The sequence below is a fragment of the Podarcis tiliguerta genome, assembly GCF_965153285.1.
Source record: "Podarcis tiliguerta genome assembly, chromosome: 6".
NCBI classification, from domain to species: domain Eukaryota; kingdom Metazoa; phylum Chordata; class Lepidosauria; order Squamata; family Lacertidae; genus Podarcis; species Podarcis tiliguerta.
Window position 1 is genome coordinate 25,079,478 of NC_139539.1, and position 17,943 is coordinate 25,097,420.

General features: G+C 42.2%; 1 protein-coding gene across 7 annotated transcripts in view; it reads right to left on the reverse strand.

Annotated features, from left to right (window-relative positions):
- The window catches only part of PPP1R16B (protein phosphatase 1 regulatory subunit 16B), a 111,335-nt gene that overhangs the window by 3,595 nt on the left and 89,797 nt on the right, over window positions 1–17,943 (reverse strand). For 6 of the 7 annotated variants that reach the window (XM_083446925.1, XM_083446926.1, XM_083446929.1 and 3 more), the window contains 7 exons: window positions 14,017–14,087; window positions 9,365–9,510; window positions 6,401–6,504; window positions 5,047–5,171; window positions 2,152–2,277; window positions 1,456–1,531; window positions 997–1,126 (listed from right to left, as the gene is read on the reverse strand). In XM_083446925.1, coding sequence (XP_083303051.1) covers window positions 997–1,126; window positions 1,456–1,531; window positions 2,152–2,277; window positions 5,047–5,171; window positions 6,401–6,504; window positions 9,365–9,510; window positions 14,017–14,087 — 778 coding nt within the window. Of the gene's footprint in view, window positions 1–996; window positions 1,127–1,455; window positions 1,532–2,151; window positions 2,278–5,046; window positions 5,172–6,400; window positions 6,505–9,364; window positions 9,511–12,106; window positions 12,581–14,016; window positions 14,088–17,943 lie in introns of those variants that run through there. The other variant, XM_083446931.1, reaches the window with a different exon arrangement.

A 17,943-nucleotide genomic window follows, 5' to 3' on the forward strand; every position in this document is an offset into this window, starting at 1 on the left:
TGTAGGTATATAAAAAGGTTGAGAATCCTTAACCCCTTAGTTCTCACATTCAACACAACACAATCCTATGCAGGCCTAAGAAAATCTCACTGCGTTCAAGGGACTTAGAGCATGTACAGAAGTGCATGCAACTGCATTTGATCAGATTCATTTCTTGTAACCCATGCCTCTCCCTCCCTTTTTATTTATTTATCTATATTTCAAAACTAACACAGACAAAATTGTTTTGTGTAAGGTCTTGGTAGCAAGAACCACCTGATATATTTTTTTGCTTATGTTCTTCTGTAAAACAACACATTTTGGTAACAGTGCAATATAAAATAATAATAAGGATAAGGTTAATTTTAGGTAAAGGTACCAAGACGGGCCAGTCTTGACAGACTCTAGGGTTGTGCGCCCATCTCACTCAAGAGGCCGGGGGCCAGCGCTGTCCGGAGACACTTCTGGGTCACGTGGCCAGCGTGATATCGCTGCTCTGGCGAGCCAGCGCAGCACACGGAAACGCCGTTTACCTTCCCGCCAGTAAGCGGTCCCTATTTATCTACTTGCACCCGGAGGTGCTTTCGAGCTGCTAGGTTGGCAGGCGCTGGGACTGAGCAACGGGAGCGCACCCCGCCGCGGGGATTCGAACCGCCGACCTTTCGATCGACAAGCCCTAGGCGCTGAGGCTTTTACCCACAGCGCCACCCGCATCCCAAGGTTAATTTTAGCCCCCGATAAATCACACTGTAGGATTTCCTCCTAAAATATCTGTTGTAGGAAATCAGTATTGTCCCCACCACAAGCCCACATTCTCAGTTAAATCTTGCAGTCATGGCATGCATTTACCATGTTGCCTTTCTTACTGAATCTGCTTTTATTTATTGAAAGTAAGCTTACAGAAGTCAACTGCAGACAGTTGGAAATCCCACTAAGTGGCTACAAAGCTCAGACTCGCCAAGCACTAAGGCATGGAAATATACATCTAGCCAACATGGCTTTTCTCTGCTCACTCACCCTCTGCTTCCAGTGCTGGAGGTTCTTCTGCTCAAGGAGGACTTGTGCCTCATCTGAGACTTCATGATGACATCGTGCTTATGCTTCAGCTCCAAGAGCAGAACCTTAAACTCTTCTTCTTCACAGAGGTCTAAAGGGAATAGAAACCAAACCCTTGAGTTGAGCTGCCCTGCAATGGTGTAGCTAAAGACTGCATGGTAACTGCAGTCCCCAGATCACACACTGAATTTTATTAGTACTCCAAGCCCAGCAACACCTAGGACTGAGAAAAGAAAACATGAGCTTCTTTTATTCATGTGCACAAACCAGTCTTGGGTTCAGATTTCCCCTCCTCCAGCAATTTGTGGGGGGTGGAGGTGTAAAGAGCATGCCCCCAGAAGACTGATATTCAGATGGGGAGCTAGGATATGCATTTGCCCAAGAATGGAAAGTGCAAATGCAGGCAGAATTACAGCTCACCTATTGGCATCTCATCCATGGTGGTTCGGGCGCTCAAGCTTGCGCCATGAGACACCAACAGCTCCGCCATATGCATCTGGAATAAAGGAAAGAAAGCAAAATTCTTACTAGTCCTCCGAACACTAGGGCCATGTCTTTTATACAGATGAATTTAGCATTGCAAGAAGAGCCCTGCTGAATCAGACCAAAACATCTAGTTCAACTTTCCCCAACCTGGTGCCCTCCATATGTTTTGAACTTCATCTTCAATCTGGCCAGGGCAGGTAGGAGAAGGCCTTGTCAAGAAGAGAGCTTGGATTTGATATCCCGTTTATCACTGCCCAAAGGAGTCTCAAAGCTTCCCTTCCTCCCCCACAACAAACACTCCTTGAGGTGAGTGGGGCTGAGAGACTTCAAAGAAGTGTGACTAGACCAAGGTCACCCAGCAGCTGCATGTGGAGGAGCAGAGATGCAAACCCGGTTCCCCAGATTACGAGTCTACCACTCCTAACCACTACACCACACTGGCTCTCCAGTCAAGTCCTGCAGCATCTTGTCTCCCCACAGCAGGGAAGCTCACATAAGGCTCTCTTCATGGTTGCTCCCCAGCCAATGATATTGAGGTTCTATTTAGCTATTGTAGGTAAAAGTCTTTGAAGAACTGCTTCTCATGAGTTGGTTTGCCCTCTTCTGAAAGGATGGAAACAAAACACGTACGTGTCCCCAGAAGGCAGCAGCATGGAGGGGCTCCCAGCCATCCCAGTCCTTGAGGTCCAGCCTTGCTCCATGGTCCAGAAGAATCTCTGCTGCATGCAGGTAGCCATTGGCTGCAGCTATATGCAACTAGGAGAAGGAGAAGGAGAAGGAGAAGGAGAAGGAGAAGGAGAAGAAGGCAATGCCTTTTATATTGAGTCTGAAACAATCTAGGGCCTGACCTTAAGGATTAAGCGCATCCCAAAGACCTAAGCTGCATTCTCAACTGGCTCCTGCTCCTTGTACCAATACCTCATTCAGCTTTGCATCTGTTTCAGCAATTAAGAGTTCTTAAGATTGCCGCAGCTCCCATTCCTTTCCAACTCAAAGCAAATGCTTAGCAATTGCCTCTTAATTTCTTAGCACTGAACCTGCACAGGTTCTCTTTATTAGCTGTAGATGTTTTGCCAAGCTCAGATAACCTGAGCCTAATACAAAATCAAGACTGCCCCAAGTATGGCATTGAGCACATAGAAAGTTGCCATATATCAAGTCAGATCATCGGTCTGCCTGGTCTCTTGCAGCCTTACTTGGAGATGCTGGGAACTGAAGCTGTGTGGCAAATGTGTGCTCCACCACAATGACACAACCCTTATGGCTCTTGCTCCTAATACTGGCCCAGCTTGATATAAATTCAATACCCACGACCTTTCCATTTCACCCATAGCCCACCATTAACAGCCAAACAGAAAGAACTCCACAAAACCAATAGGGGGCTCCAAGTGAACGGAGCATTGCTATGCTAGAGAAGCTCCTTGCATTCCTTGCCAGAGCTTGATGTGCAAAACAGAATTTCGTTATCAATTTTGCTACTGAAACAACTTATCTTAGGGCCAAAGTAGATGTAACTGGATCTCCCAACACATTTCCCCTCTTTTGGAACAGCTGTGTAGCAGTAACACCCCCCCCCCCGCAAACCACCACCATTTGGATCAGGGCCAAGTACTGGGGAGGAAGATTTAAAATTGTAGAGTTGCAGAACTGCAGAGTTGGAATGCACCACAAGGGTCATCTAGTCCAACCCCCTGCAATGCAGGAATCTTCTGCCCAACGTGAGACTCGAACCCACAGCCCTGAGATTAAGAGTCTCCTGCTCTACAAACTAAGCTATGTTGCCATACTGTTTTCCTGAATTAAAATGCCTCACTGAAGTGGATATTAATATTATCAAACAAACAAACAAACAAACAAACAAACAAACAAACAAACAGATCTTTACTCTTAAGATCCTGGTGAAGGTTGCTGCACTTTTAAATACAATATAAACAATGGTTTAAAACAAATTATGATCAGGGTGGGTCCAAAAATATGCATCTCAAGTGTCAAAGGCCAAGGTAAAGAGATGCATCTTCAGCATATGATGGAAATATGCAGTGAAGGTGCCAGGCACACTTCTGGAGGGAAGGAGGGATAGTAATACTAGCAATTGTCTCATGGAATGCTAAAATTAATAAAATGCAGCAACCTGTGCATTTGATGAGAACCAGCAATTGCAAACACCAATTTCATTTAGGACACCTGACCTGCCACATTTCAGCAGTCGGTGGTGGCAGCTCTTAACATACAAACCTACTCTTAAACATCACAGTATTTATTCCAGATTAAAAATGAACGTGGTTTTGTTCTCCTAAGCACTGATGAGTGTGAGAATCAATTTAAAGCTCACTTGCAGAATTAAGTCACACTGAACACTATGCAGCCACCTGTTTTGTTACCCAAGACCACAGCAAAAAGGGATGAGACCCACACACACCCAACACACTCTCAAACTGTTCCTATCTGGAAGAGTTCGTGTGATGTGTTAATCCCTGACCCCTAACTACAGTAACAAAACCAGGTGTAGTTAGCGATCAGAATCTCCCATTTTGTGTCAGTGATGACATGATGCTTTTTACAGTCAGAAGGATGTCCTTGGAGCAATTCCTACGGCGGAATGCATATACAAGTGCTGTATATTTAGTCACCACTTCTCAGGTGAACCCTCAGAGAGGTTTAGTGACGCTGTCGTGAGATAAACTCCTCATTGCACACCAAGCTGAGCTGCTTAGGAGGAAGGCTGTAAAAAGGTGACGGGGGGGGGGGGGATAAATAGTTAAGCAGGAGCCCAGATGTCTGACTGTGGGTCAGCCCAGAGTGTGGGAAGTATTCTGGCAGGGGGCAAGTGTGTGTTGTCAATGCCTGCTCATACTAGGGCCAATGTACAGAAGGTTTTTTTTAAAATAAAAAAACAGCTGAGAAGAGTTACAGATTTGGGAGGGAGGGAGCTTTAACTGTTTCCTCCTTGCAAAATTCCCCTGATCTAAATCCCCTCCTGCAAAGCTGCTATTTGCCCCGCTGTGGAAAATACAACCCTTCCTCTATTGCCGCAGGGCCAATCAAAACGGAAACCCTTGCAGTAATTTTAAAAACTAAAAATAGAAGCTTCGGGACATAAGAACATGGAGCTCTCATGTCTTGTATTTTAACACACACCCAGGCTTACCCACCTCACATGGTTGTTGTGAGAAAAAAAGGGGGGAAGAACTATTGAAAACCTTGAGTTCCTTGGTGAAAAGGCGAAACACAAAAATAACTAAAATAAGAGCAACATAACTCTCTTATCCTGGTTTCATAATGCTGGCCATCAACCGTAATAATAAAGATTTGATTGGGCTAATATAAAAATAATATACCACTGGAACCGAAATTCCTTTCAGCCCTCTTAAAAAGTAATTGTCTCTACCCTGAACATCCGTCATTTCAAGAAGATCCACAGCAAAAAAGCAATAAAGGAAATGTTGAAGATTTACAAGTCCAATTACATCCAAACGCAGGCAGGCAGCCAGCTTCTTATAATAATTCAGTGAGAATATGGCTCACCAGCGTAGCACCTTGTGCATCGGTCCTGTTCAGATCTTGCCCTGTTGCTATCATCTCTGTAATATCATCAACCATTGCCTGTTCTGGCGCAGCTCGCGTCTCATTGATTTTCTCCTGTGTTATTCCTACAGTGAGCAAAAGGAGAGGAGTAGGAACAGCATGAGGTTCTATTTGACTTAACGGGAAAATAGTTTGGTGAGCTTACAGGCTAACATACATGTTACAGGCAAATGTGTATAGGAGAGTGGCTTTTAAAATAAATCTGTTCCAGGAGGCATGCTTCAACTTAGGAACACCTTTTTTTTTAAATTTCAGGGGCAAAGCCAGATGAGAGAGGGAGGCATCTGGAGCAAAGAAACAGCTGGATGACAAAAGGTTTATAATAATAAAATAATAATAATTTATTATTTATACCCTGCCCATCTAGCTGGGTTTAAGCATACCTCCCTGATGCTTTTCTGTTTCAAACAGAGCAGTTTTTATTTTTTAAAAAAGCCCAGCAGCATCAGAATTAATAATGCCTTTATTTGCACATGACATGTAGCTAGCCCCTTAGACTACACACATAGAAAAAAAATCAGCAAATAGTAATCAAAATGGTTACGGGGATGGATATACGTAAATAAATCTGCTGGACTGCAGTCATTGACTTCAGCAGCTCTGGTGTACATGTGGGGAACACCACAGCACACACCTAGCTCTGCATAGGGAGAGACTACTGCCTTGTTTACTTCCAGGAAGTGGTTTTCTTTTGCCCAGGACTGGGCACAAAACTGCCAGAAGAAATTAAAGTTTGGTTCAGCAGTTGTGCAGCTGAATAGAGCTACCTTAAACCTAAATATTTTCATGGATGCAAAAATATAATTTAATGTGCTAGATCAGGGATAGGGTAAGAGGTAGACTACAGCTTCCATCATTCCTAGCCTTTGTCTAATCCTCTTTTAAATTCCTCTAAATTGGTGGCTAATAATAGTTTGACTCATGAGAACATGGCCCGGGTGCTCACAAATAATAGATACCCCTCCTCTACCCCCCACAGTGTCACACCATGCCATGAAGGTTTGGCTTTTATATTGGCCTTAGAAGGCTGCATGCTTCTGCAGCTCAAGTGCTGCAATACACATCTGCCCCTAATACATTTTCCAATAGCAGCATGGCTGTTCCTTTACAGGGATGAGGGAACCTGTGGCTCTGCAGATATAGCTGGACTACAGCTCTCATCATTCTTGCTATGAGCCATGCTAGGATGGGATGCTGGAGTCACCTGCACTGGACATTCAACCTCCACAGGAAGATGTCAAATAGCAACACAAGCCAACACCTGAAGCTCCAATTTCTCATAACCGGGCCTTACCCTGGTATGCCATGCAGGTCTCAATGACGTCTAGAGTTGGTTCGTCTTCACACAGGTCATATGGCATGTTCCCATCTGCATTTACCGCTAGCAGGTCTGCTCCACTGCAAGGAGAAAGCCAGGCATGAGAGATATCAGTACACTTGGATTCAAGGATCTCAAGGGTAACACACAGCACATGTGACAGCAAATCTTGTCCCATCAAGCTTTTAAGAACTGACTGCTTTTAATGAAAGGGATGGTGCTATGCTGTTTTTATTGCAATTATCTGTTTGCTTTATAGGCTTAACTCTATCAATTTTAGTTGTTTTTTAATTATTGGTTTTTCTCGAAGATTTTAGCTGTTCTTTTTATTTGTAAGATGTCTTGACTCCCTGTCAGGGGAAAAGGTGGGGTATAAATAATTTGACAACAACGACTCAGACATGGTGCCCAAAACTTAACAGTGCATTACTGGAGACATATAGGGCTGTGGTGGGTGTCAGAGGTGTTTTTCCCCAGAGCCAAATGAAGCAAAGCAGGTGGGAGTTGAGACCTTACTTTTGTCATGGGGAACTGTATCCCCATGACTACTTTTTCCATCTGCCACCAGGATTGCCCCCTAGGTGATAAGGAAAGGCAACTGCTAAGAAAGACTTTCAGTGAATTCATTGGATTCTAAGGTGGAATGAAAATACCTTAAATTATAAACTCCCAAAGAAAACAATTCCTTCCCACTTAATACAGCAAGACACCCTGAGAGACAGTGCTGAATCCGAGCCTCCACCTGTCACTGTTTGGTCACAGTACTCTAATCTCTTGTCTCTCAGAAAACCAAGTGGATTAGACTCTGTAGATAAAGGGTGGGGAGCCTGTGACCTTCCAGTTGTTGTTGGATTACAACACCCTGACCATTGGCCATGTTAGCTGAGGCTGATAGGAGTTGGGCGTTGCAACACCATTGTGAGGGCCACTCTGCACCGCTGCTGTAGATCAAGAACACCCTCTAGTCCATAGTTCTAGCCTCAATGCAATCAGTTGATCACACAGCATAAATCCAGGCTAGTAGGGATACACCAGACCGTATAAAGCCCTTATTTCCAGATTAGCTTTTCAGTCCAAATAGCATATGTCATTAAGGAGTCACACAGACTGTGCTTTCTCTGGAATTTTATCACCACCCTACCTAAATCTATAATGCAGTTACTACATCAGCTGCCTCTAACCTTGTGGATCTTTGCTTTCTTGCAAGAGAACCAGCCCCCACCACCCTCACCCCAAACAGTGAGAGCTTGTCTCCCTCTCACCCCAAGATGTAAGAGCTTGTCTCTCTCACATGCATTTTCACTGTCCCATTCCCACATTTCTATCAATCATGCATTCCGTTTTGCACAGGGCACCAAAACCGACAGGCCCACCATTCTGCTTCAACAAGTCAATTCCCGTGCCTGTAACAAAATCCTAGGGGTGTCCCAATATATTCTGAACCGCATGTGGCCTCAACGTGAAAATAATATCCTAATACAGATTAAGCTTGATCTGCCTTGACATTTATATCCCTTTGAAGTGGAGACCAGGCAGTCGCTTCCATTGATATTCATGCTCATTTTTCCTCCCCATGAGAACAGAGGAAATTACAATGTAAAACACACTAGCAGGTTCTTTTTATAGAGTCCGTCTAAATCAGCAAACAAAGCACAGGATCTGACATCCTTTGTACGGCTGCTACTTCTACAGGTCTCTCTGGGTTCCATGTTGTGGCACTGAAGCCTTTTGATTCTGTATTTAAACAGACCCTTTGATCTGATAGACTTCTTACTGAATACTACTTTGATTGCAACAACCACATGCTGTGTTGTGTTCTGGAAGAAAAAATCCCAATCCGTTGCTTCTTCTGGTACAGAGAATCAACTGGCACAGTGCAAAAACAACAGCATTCTTATTACTGAGGCGCAGGAAAAGCGGAATTTATTTATCCTACCATATTTGTATCCCTTTCTTCCTCCAGGGAGCTCAGGGTACCCCCAATTTTTTATTCATAATAGCCATATAAGGTAGGCTCAGAAACTGGCAGTTATGAAGTAGCAAGATGCTACTTGCATCAGACATCAGACTCATGTGGTTTACTTTTCCTTCTTCCTTTTTTTAAATAAAAAAATAGAACTTCCATGGAGCATCAACACATTATACATTTACAAAGCAGAAGTGCAAATCCAATTTGTTTCCAGATCCGATTCAAGGTAAAAAGAGCCTGAACTCTTTGGGATCAGGATGTCTTAAGGACCATCTCTTCTCACATGAACTTGCCCATGTACTGGGGCACTGAGAGAGACTTTGACCTGTGTCCCTCTGCCCTATGAGGCACAAAGGGTTGAAATGCAGAACAGGGCCTTCTCATCAGTAGCACCCTGACTGAATAAACTCTTCTGTGAACCACATTCTGGAAACTCTTAAAGTATACCACTCTAGCTTATATCAAGTGGTAAAATGAAATGAAGTGTGGCATAAATCCAAACCTTCACTTCTGCCAAGTCTAATCAGAATAAGTCATGAAGAACTCTAGGACTGCTTACCCATGGGGGAATACCAGGACTGTTGTTCTGGAATGCAAAAATAATGGATGCTGTGTGGCTGGCTGCCCAAAATATTCATCCATCATGTCTTGTTCCTGCTACTTGCTGTGGTTTCTGGCTGGCCAAGAGTAGGCTAAGTGAACTGGATCAGACGAGTCTGATTCTGATGTGCTTCACCCCCATGGACCACCTTTGGCAGTTTGAGGTCCGCCTGCCTGTCAATCACCTGACATCAGAATGTCAGGTGACACATTGTTTGAATTCAAATAAGTGTTGCTGATCAGCTAAGACCAATAGCAGAGGGGATGGACTGGAAACACATGACTAAGCAACAAGGACCCCAACTTGTATCAAAGGTATTCAAAACGGGTCCGGCCCAGCATAAGACAGAAAAGTAACACAGGTCACCTACTGCTGAATCAGGATCTTCACCAGGTTGATGTGTCCACATGTTGCTGCCGCATGCAGAGGAGTCCACAGCTCATTGTCCTTTGCGTTGACATTGGCACCATGGTTCAGAAGAAGCTTAACAACCTCTTCATAGTTGTCTATGCAGCACTGTTGAGAATTAAAAGACAGCAGAGGTTTTGCTTCATTTAACAAAATCAATAACCCACTCAAACAACATAATAATCTCAGACAAGTTTACATTAAATGGTAAAAAAAAAAAAATCGTTAAAAAGAGGGGGGGGGGGAACCACCCACAGATTTTAAAACAGCTAACATAGTAAAATTATCAAAATATAAAAACCAAATAGACATAGTAAAATTACATGTCTGGGTAAGATTGCCTTTAAAAAAATGGTTTTAGCAGGCCTTGAAAACCTGTCTAATATTAACTGGCAGGGAATGCTAAGAACAGGGGCTGCCACGCTGAAGGAATGATTTCTTGCAAATGCAGAACAAACACTGTAGGCTAATTCAAATTCAAATTTATTAATAAGGCAACCAAATACAGGTTTCAGCCAAACAGAAACATATGGACATAAATTATACATAAAAACCATACAGAAAGAAACTTGACCTGTACAATAAATAAAACATACATAAAAACAGAATCTTGGCACTCAAGGAAGGCCACATGGCTTTGTCTAAGTTGGGCTGTGCTAAACACTGCAGACCTGTCTGAACCGGACAACAGATATTTAGCCTCATCCATATTCCAGAGGGTAGCAACTACGGCTAAAGATTTCTCTAAATACTTATGCCTAGGTGTTTCATACAGCTTACAGTGCAGAATATAGAGGTTGGTGTTTTCCACCCAGGGGCTACCACATACACAAAACCACTCATCTCTGGGTATTTTCTTGAATCTGCCTTCCAGAAAATTAGACTTCATAGCTGTAAATGAAAATTCAGGGCTATGAAGGTAGATTTAGCTCTGATAAGTATTTCGCTTCCCCATGATGCAGTTTTAAGGAAAAGGCAGCGCCATCCATGTCCTGTTCTGCAAACAGATCTTGGAGCTGCAGATGTTATAGAGAGCTTGCAGAAGTGCCAGTTCTAGCAGACTGATGCACTTAACTGGGTACATATGGGGGTGAGATGATCCTTTAAATAAACTGGTTCCAAGCTATTGAGGGCTTTATATCTTAATTGTGACACCTTGAATTCGGCCTGGCTTGTTCCTGATACTTCGGGAAGGGAGTGGGGGGAGAAATTTGATTCAATTCACATTTAAAGGCAAACTTAATTTGCACTATGTGGGCAGCTATCCATCACACTTCTCAAAATGGTGCAGTTCTCCAGTCAAGAGATGTACACAAAAATGCATATGCATATAAATGCATATATTGGTGAAAATAATATTTTAAAAAATGCATTATGTTAGGGGAAATCAATTTGCAAAAATGTGTAGTTTAGGCAAAACAGCATACAAAGATCCATACGTTAGGAGGAATTTGCACTAAAATGCTGGTGAATTTTCACAAACCAGGACCAGGATATCTAAAAGACTGCCTTATTCCCTACCCAACTGATCACTATGTTGACAGGAGGCGCAACCTGCAAATACAATCCCACCAGGAAGTCCGTTGCGCATAATGTTGGAATCGGGCCTTTAGTGTGGTGCCATTATGAAACAAACACCACCCTAGGAAATTCTAAATACCAGCAAGAAAAGGATATCTGGAGTTCAGTTGTCTAGAAATTTGCCTTCCATCTGCAGTAGTGATATGACATTGTTACATGTTCACATTTTGTTACATGTTCACATTATCTATTAATGTTTGCATTTATCACCAAAAATGGTATAAACTAACCCTTGTATGTCCTCATTTCTGCTCATGACTAGAGGAACAAATAGTTTTTAACAGTGGCGTAGCGTGGGTTGTCAGCACCCGGGGCAAGGCAAGTAATTTGCGCCCCCTAACCCGTGGATTTTAGCAGGGGGCAGAGAGCTGTGAGTGCGAGCGCCCCCCCCCCCCCAGATGTTGCGCCCGGTGCGGCCGGCCCCCCCTGCACCCCCCACGCTACGCCACTGGTTTTTAAGCCATGTGATGACTGAACAATGAGCCTGGTCAATATACGATACTGGAGTCAACAATTTTAGTGAGCATGCTTTCTGCAAAAGATCCCTGTCTGAAGCTTTCCCACCTGACTAGAAAGTCACTTTTACAGACCAAAAATGTTTTCCTTTGTCATAGGGACAACAAAAAGGAAACATCATCATATTTATTTATTTAACTTAACTTAACTTATGAATCACTTCCTATGAGACACCTCAACGTGATTTACAATACAATAATGTATCTAAAACAGTTACATAAATTAAAAACAGTTTGCAATTACATATATAAAAACAATTTTTGAAATAGAACAACAGTTTAAAACAACAACGGCACTTACATAAAATCAGTTAAACAAACCAAGCAGAACAGATACCAACTGCGATTAAGATTTTAAAAGCTTTGCTGAAATATATATTTAAATATATATCTTTATATTTAGCTTGTTTCAGGAGCTAGTTTGCATGTCAAAGTAAACAACTACCCAGTGCCAGAAAAATAATGCTCATTTGCAGAAGAATCTGGGCTTCAGCCATGGGGCATCAATAGCTGCATTTACAAAACCTACTAAGAAAGAACGAAATTTGGATGAAGTTATCCGCCTCCAGTATCAGCTTAACAACCCTCCCTCTGTTGTTACTACCCACCTCCTTAGTGCCTAGAAAATAGGCATCCAGATGGTCTCCGGAAAACCCAGCAGCCATCTGATTTCAGAAAGTTGAGGAAATAAGGATACGACAGTGAGTCCGGTCTCATTTCCCCCACAGCAAAAGCCCATTCAAACACATTATCAACCTGAATGACCTGCCTTATAATGATCTACCCTAGAATGATCTGCCAACTATCCTGCATGGTCCTTTTCTCATCATCTTTTGGGTTGTTTTGAAGATCAGAAACATGCATGTAGCACGTCCAGTTTGAGGACTCTTCTGCTTATGCTGTCATCCTTTAACCTACACATTTGGTTCGAAACACATAAAGCTGTCTTCTACTGGGTTAGCCCATAAGTCAAATATTGGCAGGGGCTTTCTGAACCAGCTGTGATCCACATCCTTGTATTAGTTTATTAAAACAGATGTGAGGATGCATGTGCGGATCTGGATCTCGGGGAGTGAGGTTTAAACATTTCCCCGTGCTATTTTACCCAATATAAAACTATTAGCCAGAGTGGAGTTTGTGTGAACAACAGGTACAATTCTCTCTCTCTCTCTCTCTCTCTCTCTCTCTCTCTCTCCACATTTCAATAGTTTTACAGTTATCTTAACATTTCAAAACTTGACTTCCTCCTCTTTCTACGGTTCCTGAAATTGATTTTTTATCATTTCCTGCATATTCTAAATAAACTTAACTTATTCTTTTATTCATCTACTTTAATTATATACTCTGATGAAACTGCAGGTTATTACAATAACCCTGCCAATGTCCTTATCTGTTTATAATTTGTTTGTAAATATTCAATAAACCATTTCCATTCTTTTATATATATATAAAACATTTGTTTTCTTGATTTCTTGTTTTTCTGGTAAGTTTCACCATTTCTGCATAGTCCATAAGGTTTTGTATCCATTCTTCTTTTGTCAGGACTTCTTTCCATTTTTGGGCAAATAACATTCTTGCCGCTGTAGTCGCATACATGAATAAATTTCTGTACTGTTTAGGTAGTTCTACCCCTATAATTCCAAGAATGAAAGCTTCTGGTTCTTTTGGCAAATGTTATTTTAAACATATTTTTCAATTAATTATATATTATTTCCCAGTAAGCTTTAACCTTACTACAGGACCACCACATATGATAGAAAGTACCTTCTTTCTCTTTGCATTTCCAACACTTATTCAATTTTGATTTATACATTTTTGCCAATTTACTCAGTATTAGATACCATCTATATAACAGGTGAAATTCTTCGTAGGTGTGTATGTGTGCCAATGGTCATCAACCAATGGTGTACAGCCAGCTTCCAAATGGTAACAAGGGAAATGTATGTTAGTTTATTGAAATCCCAGTCAGGTAATACCTTTCTTGGGACCCAACAAAATGTTACAAAAGACAGTCGTACCTTGGTTTTCAAACAGCTTAGTTCTCAAACGTTTTGGCTCCCAAATGCTGCAAACCCGGAAGTGACTGTTCCAGTTTACGAACTATTTTTGGAAGCCGAATGTCCAACGGGGCTTCCTGCAGCCAATCACAAGCCGCACTTTTGTTTCCGAACATTTTGGAAGTTGAACGGACTTCCGGAATGGATTCTGTTTGACTTTCAAGGTATGACTGTAGGGACAAACCTAAAGCAGCCAAGCTTTGTCTTTTCAAAAATGAGGAGCAGCTTTTTTTTTTCTTTGTCCCAGAATCCTAGGTGTGTTCCCTGTTTATTCTTTTCTACAGATCAACACAAACTACATTAACCTTTTATCTCCTTTGGCTTACTAAGTAACTGGGGACTTCCTGCAGTTCTAGTTCATTCCTCCCCTGCTACATTGACAGCATGGCAACAGCCTATGTGAGCATTTTCTTTCATCTGAACCTGCCTGATTTCACACTCCACCTTCCCTAAACACTTACCTGATGCAGTGCAGTTAATCCATCTTCATTGCACAGGTCTGGGCTGAAGTTGTTGTTCAATAAATAACAGACTACAAGAGACAAAAGAGAGAAGTTTCACCTTCAGATGGAACAAACAACTGGCAACAAAGAATAAAGAGAGGATTTCAATAGCTAAAATGCCCAGGCCAATAAACGACTTTTGCATGGTAACAACAACAGCCTTGAGGCTGACAAATATCAATTATGATGAGGCTGTTCTGCAGAATGGGATTCTCCCATGCCTGTTGAAATCTCCTGTGTGGATGGTGTTTTTTTGACCACATAAGGATTGACACCTGGTGAATGAGTCCACTATTAGTATGCAGGGTTACATTCTAAACTGAGGAGATAGAATTCTGAACAGTATTACTTTTACTGCAGTGAAAGGGTTATATGTCTGAAAACCTCCATACATAAAAACACACACATACACACCAAGACCCAAATACCTCCATGCATGAGTTAAACTATCCATTGGGGAGAAGCTATTAAACATGTATCCCCCATTAGCTAGTTCCTACATACACTAAACGTGTTGAGTAGGAGCATTCCAAAATACAACCCTTCTTGTCTTCAGGTCCAGAACTCTACCACCATGGAATACCAAAGTCATTCTGTGTAATCTGAAATTGGCTCCTATGTTTAACTGGAAATTGCAATGTGGCTAAGGCTGCAATTCTATACATGCTTACATGGCTGTTGTTTTTAAATTGTATTTTAATCCAACTTTTAGAAGAATCTCACTCAATATATTAGGACTTCTGCACAAGATTAGGCTGCAAGAGCCATGAACCAGTCCTCCATGGGTCTGGTTTCTGAATCACCAACAACATTTTGTCAATGAAAGTACTGCTTTTAGCATTTTGCTCACCCCTTTGTAATGTTCCTGAGCTAATGAAAACACAAGCCAAGAAGATAATCATTCTCATTTCCTCTCCCCTCCAAAGGCTTGGGGGAGCCAGTGCTACTAAAGAACCAGTATTATGCTGACCAAGGATATATAAACCTTAAGGGGAAAGAAGGCTACAAAATGAAGAACTTTAAAAGGAACTAAATGGGCACTCCATTAAAAGGCTGTGCACACAGCCTATATGGTGTACAACATAAGCTGTATCCAGTACATTACAGGAGGAAATGTGAGTGTTAAAAAGCTACTTCTCTGTCAGCTATACAAATTACAAGCGAAGACCTAAAAGATGTGTCTAAATAAATTGAACTCACAGATGTCATGGGCAATGGGTTGTCTCCAGTGCTGGCTCTACATAGAGTAGACCTATTGAAATTAATGAACCTATTTTAGTCATCTCAATTAACATCAGTGGATCTACTCTGAGCAGGAATAGCACTGGATGCCACCCTATATATGCATTCTGTCTCTAAGGTCCACTGATGTAAACAATAAGATGAGGGTGGTGGTTGACAATGTAAAGCCATTAGATAACTGTTTGTTATTGCTAGGAACAGCGAATGCTCAAAGGTGATCATACTTTGTTATTTTATGTAAAAAGAAAAACCCTGTCAATGCATGGGTTGGATTACCACAACGTGTTAGGCATTGTGATACCAAAAGTGAATTATCTACCTTTATCATTTTCAAATGGACAAATGAACTGATCCATAACATGGCTTAATCATCATGGCTGTGGACCTTAGGAACCCTCAGAGTAGTGGTCTAGTCTACACAATGCAGTAATGTGAGATGGGAATGCCCTCTAAATATTCTCCCAGCTACACAGAGAGGATGGCATGATCAAGAATCCTGGACCTCACTGAACAGAACAGGCAAGGGGCAACAGATGAGGACCCAGGAGACTGGGTCTTCCTCTACCTCCACATCAGCACACTAGTGTAATTTGCAGAACACAGGGCTGGCTCACACAGCACTCTTCTTGAAGACACAGGCAGCCTAGTTCTTCCTCAGACGACCCTAATATAACAGAACTGTGAATGTGTGTTTACAAATGAATAGGATTCAGGACATAGATGGAGGAAAAATGCCTTCCAAGTTCCTGTAACTTGCTTAGCTGCACTCTCACTCTCTCTCTCTCACTCAGTGTTTACTCACTCATTTCAAAACTTTTCTTTAAAAAAAGAACAATGCACAAAAACTTGGTGCAGCTCTACTCAAAATATCTTAGGTGTATCCCTTAAAAAGGCAGTGTACTCAGATGTTGTCCCCCATTGAATACAGAGAAATACTAAATATATAACAAGATAGCCTTATACTTTAATGGGTTTTTCCCTCCACCCCTTTCCCATCCTTCTCCCCCCCCAAAAAAATTTGAAAATCAAAATGAGCTTAACCAGCATGTATGGCCTATTCAGTCGAACTGCACCGCACAGTATATCCAGTTTAGATAACTTATGCAACTCATCTAGCAAATCCAAATTTATGCTTATGCTTCTGTTGCTGGCTGGCTAACCACACCGCCCTGCCCTTCTAATACCAACTGACGGATAGATGTGTCACTCAACAGAGGCTCTGGTTTGCTCTTGTTTACTTTGGATGTGATTTCCATTAGGACGCTTAATTCAATCTGGCTCATTTAAAAGCCATTGTGTACTAATGACACGGGGATCTGTATAATCATGTTGACCCTGCTTTCGGTGATATGATCCTGTTACTGTGTGGAGATTAATCTTGTCAGTTCTCCCCTCCCCACTTACATTTGAGAACAAATGTCAAAATAAACAAAACTTGCCGGTTCTATTCTTTTCTCCGTTGACGATGATATTTTAGGAGAAGTACCATGTACGTGTAAGTCATAAAAAGAGCCCATGGAACTATATATTTTCCATTGCTAACAATGGCATTCCTGTTTTATCTGTAAAACCTATGAATGAAGTCAGCAGACCTCTCCAGTTTTATGTCCAACATATGTTTTCAGAGGTTTCCTGTCTAATGCAGGATCCCACAGGGAAGGGAGCAAGGCAGGTCAGTGGCTGCAGGACCACTGACAGCTCTGAGTACTCCTTGAGGGTTGAGGGCAAGCTGAGGGTAGCTTGAGACCCTGCACATGACTTCCCCCAAAGAATCCTGGGGGAAAGTCATACACTTTAAATGTGCATTGAACTTGCTTGAAATGTAGGTATGGCTCCGCCATCTGCACCCAGACTACTTCTCCCAGGCTCCACCCCTTTGTAGATAACTAGTCTTAAAAGACCAACCCTTTGGTCTAGAGGTGGGCACTCGTCCCCCATTCCATAGCTTCTACCCTGTGCCCTCCTTGTTCTGCTGGGAGGAATTGGGTTCCGCAGGCTCATGGGAAGGTGCCAAACCAATGGCCTCAAGTTGCAAGAAAAGATCTTCTGACTAAACATCAGGAAGAACTTTCTGACAGTAAGAGCTGTTTGACAGTAGGACAGTCTCCTTCGAGAAGATATGAACTCTCCTTTATTGGAGGTTTTTAAGCAGAGGTTGGTTGAATGGCTGTCTGTCATGGATGTTTTAGCTGAGATTCCTGCATTGCAGGGGGTTGAGGTCCCTTCCAACACTACAATTCCATGATTCATTGTTAGGTCTATTCTCCACAAACGTCATCTAAACTAGTGGCGAGCCCCACATCCTATGTGCATGTACTGTGTGAAAGAATTCTTCCTTTTGTCTGTTCTCAATCATCAATTGCACCGGATGGCAAGGTCCAAACGGTCATAACTACAAGACAGTGAGGAGGAGGAGACATTAGTCTCTTTCTCCATTCTATTTTCCATAATGTCCTGGCAAGTCTGGGGAAAAGTCATGAGTTACACATAATTTTAGCATGGGCATGTTGCTATTTTCAAGAGCCAGCTCACCGTGCATACAAATCATTCTGATCACTCCTGGGATGCAGTTGCTCACATCAACTGTTTGGTAGTGCAAATGGGATAGGCTCCCAACACTGGTAGGATGTTGTTTGTGAGGAT